Source organism: Eriocheir sinensis, chromosome 45 (assembly GCF_024679095.1).
Source record: "Eriocheir sinensis breed Jianghai 21 chromosome 45, ASM2467909v1, whole genome shotgun sequence".
Classification (NCBI taxonomy): domain Eukaryota; kingdom Metazoa; phylum Arthropoda; class Malacostraca; order Decapoda; family Varunidae; genus Eriocheir; species Eriocheir sinensis.
The window spans coordinates 4,889,737-4,904,736 of record NC_066553.1 but is presented as its reverse complement, the minus strand read 5'-3'; the positions used below and the strand labels follow the sequence as shown (position 1 = coordinate 4,904,736).

General features: G+C 41.0%; 2 protein-coding genes across 51 annotated transcripts in view; both read left to right on the top strand.

The window, feature by feature from the left end:
• LOC126980910 (uncharacterized) overlaps positions 1-15,000 on the top strand; it is a 183,353-nt gene that overhangs the window by 62,659 nt on the left and 105,694 nt on the right. The gene's annotated exons all lie outside the window — the stretch shown is intronic.
• The window catches only part of LOC126980911 (coiled-coil domain-containing protein 1-like), a 2,375-nt gene continuing 330 nt past the window's right edge, over positions 12,956-15,000 (top strand). The window contains exons 1-4 of one of the 50 annotated variants that reach the window (XM_050831337.1): positions 12,956-13,789; positions 13,868-14,243; positions 14,352-14,459; positions 14,568-15,000. The exon at positions 14,568-15,000 is cut by the window's right edge and continues 330 nt beyond it. In XM_050831337.1, coding sequence (XP_050687294.1) covers positions 13,151-13,789; positions 13,868-14,243; positions 14,352-14,459; positions 14,568-14,992 — 1,548 coding nt within the window. In that variant the 5' untranslated portion in view covers positions 12,956-13,150 and the 3' untranslated portion in view covers positions 14,993-15,000. Of the gene's footprint in view, positions 14,460-14,567 lie in introns of all 50 variants that reach the window. The other 49 variants (XM_050831351.1, XM_050831333.1, XM_050831336.1 and 46 more) reach the window with 49 other exon arrangements.

Sequence of the window (15,000 nt, the reverse complement as noted above, 5' to 3'; positions counted from 1 at the left end):
TCTCTCTCTTTCTCTCTCGCTCTCGCTCTCGCTCTCTCTCTCTCTCTCTCTCTTGGCAGTTGCTACGACAAACAATATAAAAAAAAAGTAATTGACATATATATATATATATATATATATATATATATATATATATATATATATATATATATATATATATATATATATATATATATATATATATATATATAAAAACAGAAAGGAAAGATTAAACCAACCTGACCTCACACAATTTTCTCTTTCTTCAGTGTTGAGAAATATTGTGACGACGAGGAAAATAATAAACGAAGTAATTTAGGTAAGTGAAGAGAGAAGGAAAAAAACAAAACCTAACCAGAACTCACTTTTTTTTTCTCTCTCTCTAGTACGTGGATGTGTTTTAGAGACAAGCAATAAAAACAAATCAATTTATATATATATACGAAAAGAGAAAGAAAAAAGAAAACCTAACCAGACTTCAAATATTTTTTCTCCTTCTTTAGTACTTGAATTTTTTTTAAAGGCAACCAATAAAAACAAAGTAATTTATATATACGAAAGGAGAAAGAAAAAAGAAAACCTAACCAGACTTCAAATATTTTTTCTCTTTCTTTAGTACATCGATTTTTTTTTAAAGAGAAGCAATAACAAAAACAAAGTTATTTTTATATTTGAAAAGTGGAGGAACAAAAAGAGGACCTAACCAGACTCCACATTTTTTTTCTTTCTTTAGTACTTCGATTTTTTTTTTAAAGAGAAACAATAATAAAACAACAAAGTTATTTTTATATTTGAACAGTGGAGGAAATACAGAAAAACCTAACCAGACTTCACTTTTTTTTTCCCCTTCAATAATGAGAAATAATTTAACGCCAAACAAGTAATAAAATGAATAAAGAAAAGCTATATATGAAAAGTGGAAGAAAAGAGAAAAAACTAACCTGACCTCATATAATTTCTTCTTCAGTTTTGAGAAATATCTTAACGACAAACAATATGGAAGAAAAACAAACAAAGTAATCTAATATGTGAAAAGGGATGGAAAAGAGAAGAACAAAATGACCTCAATGTGCCTTGTGTATGTAAAAAGAAAAGGAAAAAAGAAGAAAATCTAACACAATGTAATTTATATTTGTGGATAGAGAAGGAAAGGAGAAAAAACAATAAGACCAATGTAATTTGTATATGTAAAAAAAAGAGGAAAAAAATAAAACCTAACACAATGTAGTTTATATTTGTGAAAAGAGAAGGAAAGGAGAAAACAATAACACCTCAATGTAATTTCTATATGTGAAAAGAAAAAGGAAAAGAAGAAAATGTAACACAATGTAACTTATATTTGTGAAAAGAGAAGGAAAGGAGAAAACAATAACACCTCAATGTAATTTCTATATGTGAAAAGAAAAGGGAAAAGAAGAAAACGTAACACAATGTAACTTATATTTGTGGATAGAGAAGGAAAGGAGAAAAAACAATAACACCTCAAACTAATTTATATACGTAAAAAGAAAAGGAAAAAAGAATATTTCCCCTCATTTTTCCAACACAATTTTCCTTCCTCTTTCTCTTCTTCCTAATCTTCTCTTAATCTTCTCAACACAGTTTTCCTTACTCTTTCTCTTCTCCCTTATCTTCTCTTCATTTTTCTAGCAACATTTTTCTTCACCATTCTCTTCTCCCTTATCTTCTCTTCATCATTCCAACACCATTTTCGTTCCTCTTTCTCCTCTTTTTTTATCTACTCTTCATTTTTTCAACACAATTTTCCATCCTCTTTCTCCTCTTATATTTCTTCTCTTCATTTTCTGAACGTAATTTTCTTTCCTCTTTTTCTTCTTCCTTATCCACCCCTTTCCAATTTCTCTTCTTCTTTCTCTTCATCTTTTTCAAAATCATCTCTCTCTCTCTCTCTCTCTCTCTCTCTCTCTCTCTCTCTTCCACCACCATTTCCCTCCCTCTCTTCCATTCCCTCCCCCAAGACACACAAGGTAAAAAGAAAGGAGACAAAGAGGAGAGAGACAGAGAGGAAGAAAATAAAAAAAGAGACAGAGGGAAACTTTTTATTATGAAACTTAACGAGGATTAAAAAAAACGTCTCGCCGGGGATTAGTTGACACCTTTGACTGATTGATTACCTGTGTGTGTGTGTGTGTGTGTGTGTGTGTGTGTGTGTGTGTGTGTGTGTGTGTGTGTGTGATGGTGAGAGAGAGAGAGAGAGAGAGAGAGCAAGGAAACAGCAGTAAGGTGTGATGGAGTGTTGGAAATTGAGTTAGTGTGTGGTGGTGATGATATTACCCCTCTCTCTCTCTCTCTCTCTCTCTCTCTCTCTCTCTCTCTCTCTCTCTCTCTCTCTCTCTCTCTCTCTCTCTCTCTGTTTGTCACGTAAGCAGACGCACTGACAGAGTTACTTCGTCTATTGGGTCACGAAATGAACGGTAAAAGAATCAATCAATCGCTCAACGCAATTATTTTTCTTTTATTCAGTTCGGGTTTATTTTCCTCCGATTCGATTTTCAAGCCTTTTTTTTATGTGTGTTTTGTGTTTTTTTCTGTGGTGTGTGTGTGTGTGTGTTTGTGTGTGTGTGTGTGTTGGTGTCACCGTGTTCTGTTTTGCATATTGGTTTTCGTTTTCTTTTGTTTTGGTGTTTGGTTTCTGCTTGTTTTGTTTAGCTCTGTGTGTGTCCGTGTAGCTGTTTGTTTTTTTGTTATGCGTCCTTGCTTGCTTGTTCGTGTGTGTGTGTGTGTGTGTGTGTGTGTGTGTGTGTGTGTTTGTTTGGCGTGTCGGAGTGTTCTGTTTTACCTTTAGTTCGTCGTTTCGTGTTTTTTGTTGTTGTTGCGTGTGTGTGTGTGTGTGTGTGTGTGTGTGTGTGTGTGTGTGTATATTTCTGAGTGTCTGTAATTCCTTGCTTGTTTTTGTTTGTAAGTTTCTTTTTCTCTGTGTGTCTGTGTTTGTCTGTTTTCCTGTCTGTCTGTCAATCTATGTGTGTGTGCATGTATGTCTGTATCTCATTCGTTCCCGGAAGCACACACACACACACACACACACACACACACACACACACACACACACACACACACACACACACACACACACACACACCTCCTCCCCTCACAATTAATGGATGTCACTCGGAAAGCAAAACGACTTATCCAACACCCATTCGTCATGTTATATTGCCGTGGGGTTGGGGGGGGGGGGGGAAAGAGGAGGGGAGGTGGAGGAAAAAGTCGTGAAATAATGATGATGATGATGATGATGATGATGATGATGATGATGATTTGCTCTGTAACGTCATCATTATCATCACACTTATCATCATTATCATTACCGTTTATGGCTACTTGTCGCTCTTCAAACACTTAGTCAACTAGTCAATCAGTTAACCATTAGGTCAGTCAATCATTTAAACAGTCAAAAGGCCAGTCAGTCAGTCAGTCAGTCAGCCATCCATTCATAGTCAGACAGTCAGCCGGTCAATCAAAAAGTCAGTCAGTCTATCATTCAATAAATCAGCCATCCAGTCACCCAGTCAGCTTGCCAGTCAGTCAGTCAGTAACTCAGTAAGTCTCCCAGCCAGCCAGCAATCAGCCACCAATATATCGAGCAGTCAGTCAACCAGTCATTCAGAAAGTTAGCTAGCCAGTCATTAGGTCCATCAGTCAGTCAGTCAGTCAGTCAGCAAGTCACCCAGCCAACCAGCCAGCCAATCACGAAGTCAGTTAATCAATGCATCAATTAGTCAGTCAGCCAGCCAGCCCGCCCATCATTTAGTTAGTCAGTCAGTTCGGGCCTTGAAGGAGAGCGGTCATCAGGCAAGTAGTTTCCTTAAAGTCTCGAACCTGACACCCTCAAATTCAGTTCCATATCAACCTGACAATATATCTTCATTATCATCCAATTTTATGGCTGCACAACTGTAATCTTCAGTAACCCATAAAAAAGAGAATAGAAAATGACTAATAACAAGCAGGTACGATTCTTTAGTTACACATATATATTTATTTCCATATGCCATGAACTTAACACTCTCTTCAATATGCCCCAACTACAACCAAATCTTAATCTTCAGTACCTCGTAAAAAGAGAAAAGAAAATGACCAATAACAAAAGATTACATTAATATACCTTCACATATATCACTTTTAACACCCCATGAACTAGTTGCGATTTCCCATGTATAGATTAACCCACTCCTGTTCAGTTTTAACCTTCAGTACCCCGTGAAATGAGAAAAGAAAACGGCTACCCAAAAAAACTACATTAACTTACCTTTACATATATTTTGACACCCCACGAACTCGCTACGATTTGCTTTGTATATATTATTATCCCTCGACTACCCAATCTTAACCTTCAGTACCTCGTGCAGAAGAGAAGAAAAAATGGCTAACAACCTAAAACTACATTGGTCTACCTTCACATATGTTTGTACACCTCATGAATTCGTTCCTTATATTATTACATTAAGACCCATTTTTATTCTTCAGTTCCCCACACACACAAAAAAAATGAGATGATTACCAACACAAAATTACACTCGTTAATCTATACATACATTTGCTTGAACACACTATGGATTCCCTAAAATTCCTAAACGTATATCTTAAATCAAAACAATAAAACTTCATTCTTCAGCATCCCATAAAAAGAGGAGAGAAAATGGCTAAGAATACACATCTACGCTCATATACCTCTACGAGCATCATTTATTAACCTATTTGCAACCTGTTACGATTCCCTGTGTTCGCATTGTCTCACCTTTACGAACTCCCGTATTATGCCAAACAGGACCCGCGGCCACAACAGGCTGATAGCACGAGCTTACGCCACGCCAAGCCACACCAAGCCTGCTCAACCACATCATCGGCTCACTGCTCGCTTGGGAGAATGTTTGGCTGGGTGGGTGTTTGGCTGGGTGGGTTAGTGGGTGGGAGGATAAGCAAGTGGCTAGTCAGGTACAGTGGTGAATGGTTTAGTAGATGGACTGAAAGGTGGGTGAGTAGATAGATGGATGAATGGATGAGTTTAGTGATGATTACTGGCTTGCTGGTTGAGTTGGTGAGTGGATGATGTGCTGACGGCCTAAGTGACTAAATAATTGACTAACTGACTAACTGACAGACTGATTGACTAAGTAAGTGGAAAACTGTCTGGCTAACTGGTTGATCGACTGCGTATCTGACTGAGTGATTGATTGAATAACTGACTGACTGACTGACTGACTGACTGACTGAATAACTGTCTGACTGAGTGTGTCCCTGGGCAATCGACACTAACACAGCATTAAGATAAGCCTGTTCCCCATCGCTAACCAGACACAGACCAGACCACCACCACCAAAACAACAACAATAACAACAACAAGAACATCTGCTATCCTCGCCACATAGCACACCTACCCCACCCCCTAACACACACACACACACACACACACACACACACACACACACACACAACATACCACCACGAGTCAGATCAAATCGGTTTATGCAATGGGCTTATCACGCGGGTTTATGAAATGGGGCGGTGGAATAGGATTATAAAACGTGTATAAGGGGTTTATCTATCTATCTATCTATCTATCTGTCTATCTATGTGTCTGTTTCCTCTTATGCCTGGTCCATTTAACTCCCTTCCCGTATGTGTCTAAGGGAGGGATGGGGGTGGGGGGGGGGGGGGGGAGATGGGCAAGGCAAAACAATCTCTATTCTTTTCAATCTATACATTCCATTTTTGTTTATTCCATTCCTCTCATTCTTCTTCTGTTCCTTGTTTTCTTTAATATTTGCTGGATTTTTTTGTGTGTGTGTATTTTTGTATTTTTTTCTGCTTAGTGTCATTTTTTTCTTTCTCCTGTTTTTCAGTCATTGTTTTTGTTGTTGTTTGTTTCTTACTTCTGTCTTGTTTCTTGTTTGATGTTTCTCCTTTTTTTTCTCCGGTTTTCTTTTATGCTCCTTTTATTTCTCCTCCATTTCTTTTTCTTTTATTTCTTTTGTTTTGTTTATTCTTCCCTCTTCCATTTCTTCTTCCAGTTTTCTTCTTCAATTCCTTCGTTCTCCCAATACTAGCGGGATATTTTGTTGGTTTCTTCTGTATTTTTATTTCTATTTCCTTCATTTCTTCTTCCAGTAATTTTCTTCCAGTTCTTTTTCTTCCTTCTGTTTTGTTTCTTCTTTCCTCTTCCAGTTCTTCTTCTAGTTTTCTTCTTCACTCCCTTCGTTCTCCCAATAATAGCGGGATATTTTGTTATTTTTTTCTGTATTTTTATTTCTATTTCCTTCATTTCTTCTTCCAATAATTTTCTTCCAGTTCATTTTTTCTCCTTCTGTTTTGCTTCGTCTTTCCTCTTCCAGTTTTCTTCTTCAATTCCTTCGGTCTCCCAATAATAGCGGGATATTTTGTTATTTTTTTCTGTATTTTTATTTTTATTTCCTTCATTTCTTCTTCTTGTAATTTTCTTCCAGTTCTTTTTTTTCCTTCTGTTTTGTTTCTTCTTTCCTCTTCCAGTTTTCTTCTTCACTCCCTTCGTTCTCCCAATACTAGCGGGATATTTTGTTATTTTTTTCTGTATTTTTATTTCTATTTCCTTCATTTCTTCTTCTTGTAATTTTCTTCCAGTTCTTTTTTTTCCTTCTGTTTTGTTTCTTCTTTCCTCTTCCAGTATTCTTCTTCACGCCCTTCGTTCTCCCAATACTAGCAGGATATTTTTTTTATTTTCTTCAGTATTTTCTCTTTCCTTCATTTCTTCTTCCAGTAATTTTCTTCCTCTATCGCTTCGTTCTTCTAAATGTCGACGGTCTTTTTTTGTCTTCTTTTTTAGTTTCTTCTTTTATCTTGTTTGTCCTTTGAGCCGCCTACTTCACTAAACCATAAATGTCACGCCTCTCTGTCCTAACATTCATTTCGCTCAGTGGTTTGTCCTTTTACGCTCAGAATGTTTGCTTACGCTGTTTGTTTGTTCTCTTTGTTTACTTTTTTTTTGTTTACTGTTTACTCTTGTTTAAACCTCATCCATGCAGTACCGTTTCCTTACTCTGGTTTGTTTGTGAGGTCCCTGTTTACTCCTCTTTTGTTTGTTTACACTTTGTTTACTCTTTGTTTACTGCTGCTTTGCCTGCTTTTTTTTCTACTCAGCGTATTTGTTTACTTTTGTTTGTTTACTCTTTTTTTTATCCATGTTTTGTTTCTCTCTTCCAAGTCTTCTTTTCTTTTCTATTTTTTGTTTTGGTTCTCCAGTTTTGTTTCTCGTTTTCTTCTCTTCTAGTTCTCCTATATTTTTTTCTCTCTCTTCCAGTTCTTCTTTCCTCTTCTATTTTTTGTGTTTTGTTTCTCCGTTTTTGTTTATCCTTTTCTTCTCTTCTAGTTCTCCTTTATTTTTTTCTCTCTCTTCCAGTTCTTTTCTCTTCTATTTTTTGTGTTTTTTCCCCATTTTTCTTTCTCCTTTACTTCTCTTCTAGTTCTTTTTTTTTTCAAGTTATTCTTTTTTTTTTGTTTCTTCTTTATTATTTCACCTTTTTTAGCTCTACTTCTTTTTTTCTCCTTTTATTCCTCTTCGTTTCTTCTGTTTTGTTTCTTCTCTCCTCTTCCAGTTTTTCCTGCTTTCATCGTTTTCTCTTTGTTTGTTTTTCTCCTTTTGTTTACTGTTTACCACGCAGCGTTGTTTGTTTACTCTGTTTGCTTATGTTCACTGTCAGCTGATCGTACTTCCTCCCTCTCCCTTTTTTTTTTTTTTTTTTTCATGGCCGAACCGACTCATGATGCGGCTGTCCATATATGCTTTAATCGCCCTACATATCGTTCTTTCCGTTTATCCTCACCATTTATCCTTCCCCTTTATCCATTCCCTTTATTCTTTCCCCTCTGTCCTTATCCTTTCATCCTTATCCTTTCATCTTTAAACTTCATATTTTCCTTTCATCCTTACTCTTTATTGTTTCTCTTTATCCTGAACCTTTATCCTTACTGTCATTCTTATCCTTAATCTTTACCCTTCATCTTTATTCTGTATCATTTCCCTTTATTATTCCCCTTTATCCTTATCCTTCAACCTTTATCGTTTCCCATTATCATTTCCTTTTGTCCTAACCCTTCATCTTTAGCCGTCATCCTTCCTGACAATGCTGCCCTTTTATGCATTTACTCCCTCTCCCTTCCCTGGCCTGTCAAGTCTCCTCCATACATGCTTTGTGGCTTTAATGGGTAGTGCTTCCTGTGGGTACTTATAATTTCCAGGGTACCAACGCTCAAAGGGAAGCTGAGAGGGACGTCAGTTAGCTCGCATAAAAGTAAAATCATAGCAGAAGTGACTTGGTGTATCTGGAAACTCATTTTCTCTCTCTCTCTCTCTCTCTCTCTCTCTCTCTCTCTCTCTCTCTCTCTCTCTCTCTCTCTCTCTCTCTCTCTCTCTCTCTCTCTCTCTCTCTCTCTCTCTCTCTCTCTCTCTCTCTCTCTCTCTCTCTCTCTCTCTCTCTCTCTCTCTCTCTCTCTCTCTCTCTCGTATTTAAGATTAAGAACATAATATCTCTTCAGTGCCGTAATCTTTTTTTTTCTGAAACTGTATATGATGTTTTGTTTTGTTTTCACAGCAAAGGAAGCAGCTCAAGGGCAAAAAAAAAAAATCATGAGAAAAAAAAGCCCGCTAATCACTGCCCCTATAAAAGAGTTCAGAGGAGTGTCCAATAGAGAGGTCCAATTCGGGCGGAGAGGTGTCTCGATACTCTATTCCTGAAAGAGTTCAAGTCGTAGGCAGGTGAAAATACAGACTAAAAAATATTGTTCCAGAGTTTCCCAGTGTAAGGGATGAAAGAATAAAGATGCTGGTTAACTCTTGCATAAGGGATTTGGACAGTATAGGGATGAGGTAGAGTAGAACGTCGAATACAGCGGGGCCATAGGAGGGAGGGAGGCATGCAGTTAGGAAGTTCAGAGGAGTAGTTAGCATGAAAATATCGATAGAAAACAGAGAGATGCAACATGGCGGCGGAATTCAAAAGGTGGAAGACTGTCAGTATACGATGTTACGTCTGTCTTTTACTTTCCGCAGTAGGAGAAGGCATACCAAAGGATACCGCTCCTCCCCCTCCCCCTCATAGACAAGCTGGCAGCATGAGATTCCAACAAAAAAATACATGGGTTTACCAGAAAGAAATGTCCCACTTTTTACTAGCAACACTTTTCAGCTATTTTTTTCCTTAATTTGAACCCACGAAACCAACTCCTCAGCTTTAAAAACACATTATTTGGTAGGAACTCTTTACTTTTATTCTTAACTAATAATAACGACGCCTCTCCTTTAAAGATACACTACATTTATCACGTTATTTTCTTCCCTTATTTCCTCCCCTTCCCTTCATTTATCCTTATTCTTATTCTTCTCTCGTGTAAAGACATTATTTTGCAGTCATTTCCTTCCCTTATTCTTACCCCTATAACAAACTACTCTCCTTTTTACCAGCATTTTCTTTTAGTCATTTTAATCCTATATTTTTTATCCATTACAACCAACTCCTCTAATTTTTAACATCATTATTTGGCAGTAACTTTTTATAACCTTGATTTTATAACCTTAATTCAACCCCACACAACCAGCTCTTTCTTTATAGCATCATTATTTTGGTCATTCTTTCCCTTTATCCTTCAGCAACTCAATCAACCGCTTCCTCTCTTTCACCACTAAGCAAATAAATCGTTACAAGCATCTATCTATAACCTTTCTTACCCTTATCTTTATCCTTTATCATTACCCTTAATCCATACCCCTTTATCCCTACCCAATACGATCTCCCTCCTATAGTTCATTAACAAGCAAAGGAAAGCAATATGCGCCTTTTTATCCATGACCGTTTTTACCCTTCATCCTTACCCTATATCCTTATGCTTTACCCTTATCCTTCATCCTTACCCATAATCCATACCCCTTTATCCCTACCCAATACGATCTTACTCCTATAGTTCATCAATAAGCAAAGAAAAGCATTACGAGCCTTTTATCCATGACCGCTTTTACCCTTCATCCTTACCCTATATCCTTATGCTTTACCCTTATCCTTCATCCTTACCCATAATCCATACCTTCTATCCCTACCCAATACGATCTTATTCCTATAGTTCATCAATAAGCAACGAAAAGCATTACGAGCCTTTTATCCATGACCGCTTTTACCCTTAATCCTTACCCTATATCCTTATCCCGTACCCTTACTGTTTTTGTTTTCGTTTGTTGCTGTTGTTCGCTTTCCTGCCCTTGAATTGCCTTTGCTGTAAAAAAAAAAATACCTTACCTTCTATCCTAGCCCTTTATCCTTACTGTTTTTGTTTTTGTTTGTTGATGTTTTTTTTTTTTTTTTTGCCCTTTAGCTGCCTCAGTTGATGTAAAAAATACCTTACCCTCTATCCTTACGCTTTATCCTTACCCAATACGATTTCCCTCCTCTCCTTGGCCAGTAAGCTCAGTCGATCCATACCAGACTCAACCTCTCAGCCCTTCCATCCCCAAACTCCTATTCCCTATCCTACACATCCCCCTTCCTCCCTCTACTTCTCCCCATCCTGTTCTCCTTCCTCCCTTCCCTTCCCAATACCCCTCCTACCCCACCCTGGCCTTCCCTTCCCATATTCCTCCCGGCCCTGTACTCCTCTCTCCTTCCAAATTCATATATTCCCCCACCCCGCCCTACACCTTTCCTCCCCATCCTCCAATTCATCCTCCCCATCCTGCTCTACCTCCCTCCGTCTCTCCAGATTCTTCCTCCCCACCTTGCACTCTTTCCTCCCCCTCCGTCTCCCCAAATCCCTACTCCCCACCCTTCACCTCTCCTCCCTCCTCACTATATCCATTCCTAGACTCCTCCCCAATCTACTCTACCTTCTCCCCTCCCTCCCCTTCCTAGTCTTCTCACCATATCCCTCTCTCCTTCCTTCCCCTGCCCTCGTCCTCCCCATCCTCCTCCCCCCTCTTCCCAAGTAAGCCCCCAGAGACACACAGCCACGCGCGGTCCGTTGGTGTTCTGCTTAAAATGCGACACGACAACCGCCGGGCCCCGTGTTCGAATCCCAGGCCGGGCACAGGTTATTCCGATCATGTGTTTCTTCGCTTTGTAGCTTAAACGTGGTAGCTCCAGCCCCTTTGTTTGTTTGTTTGTTTGTTTGTTTGTTTGTTTGTTTCCTTATTCCCTTTCTCTCTTAATCCCACCATTTACTCTTCTTTTTTTTCTTTGTCCGTCACCTCCTATCTATCTATTTATTTTCGTCTCCTTTACATGCCCTCCCCTTTACTTTATTCCCCCTCCTCTTTATTCCCTCTTCTTCCCTTCCTTATTCCCTTTCTCTCTTAATCCCTCCATTTACTCTTCTTTCTTTCCTTTGTCCCTCATCTATTCATCTGTTTCATTTCGTCTCCTCTATATGCCCTCCCTTTTACTCCATTCCCCCTCCTCTTTATTCCCTCTTCTTCCTTTCCTTCTTCTCTTTCTTTCCTAATCCCACAATTTACTCCTTTGTTTCTCCTTTCCTCATATTCATCTTTTTTTTTGTTTCCCTCATTTTTCCTCCGTGTTACTCCATTCTCCTCCTCTCTATTCCCTCCTTCCTTCCATTCCTGCTTATCTTTATTATTTCAATCTCACTATTAACATCTCTTTCTTTACCTCAATCCCTCATCTCCTATTTATCAACTTGTTACCATTTCTTCCATATCTTTCCTTCCTTCCTCCATTCCTCCTTCCTTCCTTTCCTGCTTATCTTTATTATTTCAACCTTACTATTAACATCTCTTTCTTTACTTCAATCCCTCATCTCCTATTTATGAACCTGTTTCCATTTCTTCCATATCTTTCCTTCCTTCCTCCATTCCTCCTTACTTCCTCTCTTGTTTCCCTTTATTATCTTATTCTCACTATTAACTCCTCTTTCTTTACCTTAATCCCTCATCTCCTATTTATCAACTTGTTTCCATTTCTTCCATAATTTTCATTCCTTCCTCCATTCCTCCTTCCTTCCTTTCCTGTTTCCCTTAATTATCTCATTCTCACTATTAACTCCTCTTTCTTTACCTTAATCCCTCATCTCCTATTTATCAACTTGTTTCCATTTCTTCCATTCCTCTCCTTCCTTCCTCCATTCCTCCTTACTTCCTCTCCTGTTTCCCTTAATTATCTCATTCTCACTATTAACTCCTCTTTCTTTACCTCATCTCCCATTCATCAACTTGTTTCCACTTCTTCCATTCCTTTCCTTAATTCCTCTATTCCTCCTTCTTTTTCTCTCTTTCCTCTCCTCCCTTTCCCCACAATCTCACATTAACTCCTCCTTCTCTCCCTTTATTTAGTACTTCCCATCCATCTATATGTTTTCATTCCCTTCAAACCCCTTCCCCTATATTCCACTCTTCTACAATACCTCCTTCCCATTTATTTCTCTCTCCCATCCCACCATCACTTTCCTTGCCTTTCCTTTCCTTTCACCTCGCAGCTTCTATTCGTCAGGGGAGAGAGAATGGGCGCGGATGTGTGGCGAGAGTTGTGGGGTTGCTTTCCGGCGGGCGGGGAAGGCGGGCAGCGCGGCCTCGTGAGCGTGTGAATGGGGCGGAAAAAAAGGGAGGAAGAGCGACGAGAAGGAGGAGGAGGAGGAGCACTGGGAACTCGGCGACGCGATGGCAGGCTCAGTTACCCCGTGAAAATAAAGAAGCGAGGAAAACAAGCATACCGACACTGATACTGGAAACAAACACACACACACACACACACACACACACACACACACACACACACACACACACATATAGATAAAGAGATAGAGGATGAGAGAGAGATAACAAGCAAAGAAAAGAAATATGAATATATAAAGAACATCACCAAAGACAAACAAAATGATAAACAGAAACACGTACTGACATGCATAAAGGTGGAGAGAGAGAGAGAGAGAGAGAGAGAGAGAGAGAGAGAGAGAGTGTGTGTGTGTGTGTGTGTGTATATATGTATGTGTGTATGTATGTATGTATGAATGTATGTACCTATTTATGGTGCCTGTTTCCGACAAACAGTTCGAGACACTGAGCCCTGGCAGTGGTGAGGGACGGTCCTGGCGTACAGGGAGGGGCTGCCTCCACCATCTCTAAGTGGTGTGACCGCCGCTTTTTCCTTCCGTGTACATAATTTGAATATAAACATTCACAATGTTCAGCAAATTCTTCAAACAGGACATCCGACGTGTCGTTCACGGCACTTGCCTCGTGGCGGGCGGCACCGGCGCCGGGGCGAGCCCCGCCAAGGTGACGCTCAGCCTCCAGCTTCGGGGAGGGTGCTGGCGAACCAGCTCGCGGAAGGTGGCCGTCTTCACCTTCCAGGAGGCGTCCGGCCACGCCTCTTCTCATGCCCTGCTGGACCTGGAGTACCTCTTCAGGTGCAGCAGCAAGCCAGGTGCCAGCGACATGCAGGTCAAAATCTGCGTGGCGCTGCGCTGCGGCGGGAAACGCGTGGCCCGCGCTGACCTGGAAGAATTTCTCGGCCAGCTGACGCGGGGTGGCCGCCTGGACTCTTTCTTCCTGTACATACACGAGGAAAAAGTCGCCCTCCTGCAGGCCAATCAGCCAGTCCCGTACCCAGCTACGGAATGGCTTTTTGAGGGAGCGCCACGAGGCACACACACGCAGGTTAAGGCTGAGGCTCAGGAAGAAAACGATGATATAGACGAATTGGAGGACAAACACGAAGAATGGAAGGCTGACCTCAAATTGGTATTCTTCCCTGAAGATGAAGATGATATGGACGAATTGGAGGACAAACACGAAGAATGGAAGGGTGACCTCAAAGAGGTATTCTCCCCTGAAGATGAAGATGAAATTGACGAATTGGAGGACAAACACGAAGACTGGAAGGCTTGCCTCGAAGAGGTATTCACCGCTGAAGATGAAGATGAAATTGAGGAAATGAAAGACTGCAGTGACGACAACTACCAGGAATGGAAGGCTTATCTGGAAACGGTGTTCTCCGTTGAAGATGATGATGATGAAGTTGCAGACGAGGCGACCTCCGAGTTGCAGGAAGCCTCAGGTGAAGGAAATGATGCGTCAGACGAGGCGACCTCCGAGTTGCAGGAAGCCTCAGGTGAAGGAAATGATGCGTCAGACGAGGTGACCTCCGAGTTGCAGGAAGCCTCAGGTGAAGTGATTGATGCGTCAGACGAGGTGACCTCCGAGTTGCAGGAAGCCTCAGGTGAAGTGATTGATGCGTCAGACGAGGTGACCTCCGAGTTGCAGGAAGCCTCAGGTGAAGGAAATGATGTGTCAGACGAGGTGACCTCCGAGTTGCAGGAAGCCTCAGGTGAAGGAAATGATGTGTCAGACGAGGTGACCTCCGAGTTGCAGGAAGCCTCAGGTGAAGGAAATGATGCGTCAGACGAGGTGACCTCCGAGTTGCAGGAAGCCTCAGGTGAAGGAAATGATGCGTCAGACGAGGTGACCTCCGAGTTGCAGGAAGCCTCAGGTGAAGGAAATGATGTGTCAGACGAGGTGACCTCCGAGTTGCAGGAAGCTTCAGGTGAAGGAAATGATGTGTCAGACGAGGTGACCTCCGAGTTGCAGGAAGCCTCAGGTGAAGTGATTGATGCGTCAGACGAGGTGACCTCCGAGTTGCAGGAAGCCTCAGGTGAAGGAAATGAAGCAGCAGACGCGGCGACGTCCGAGGTGGAGGAAGCCTCTCAAAACGGTACAATGGCCGCAGACCAGGATGTCCCCCGTCAAGGCGAGGCCTCTGCACCAGTGACCGTCTCTGCCACGCCCTCCACTGCTTCGTACGCTTACCGCAGCCTGATTGTGCCTCAAAGATTCATCAGCCGCCTTGCAGGCCCCGAGGACCGCCACCTCGAGGATCTGCGGCGGAGCTATGGGGTCCAAATCGTGCGGAATAAGCGAACCCTGCATGTGAAGGGTCACAGAGACGCAGTGCTGCAGTGCCACCACTCCATGCGCGCCAAGATCGCTGAGTGGCGGAGGGGCGAGGCCGCTGAGGCTCACTAAGCGACCTA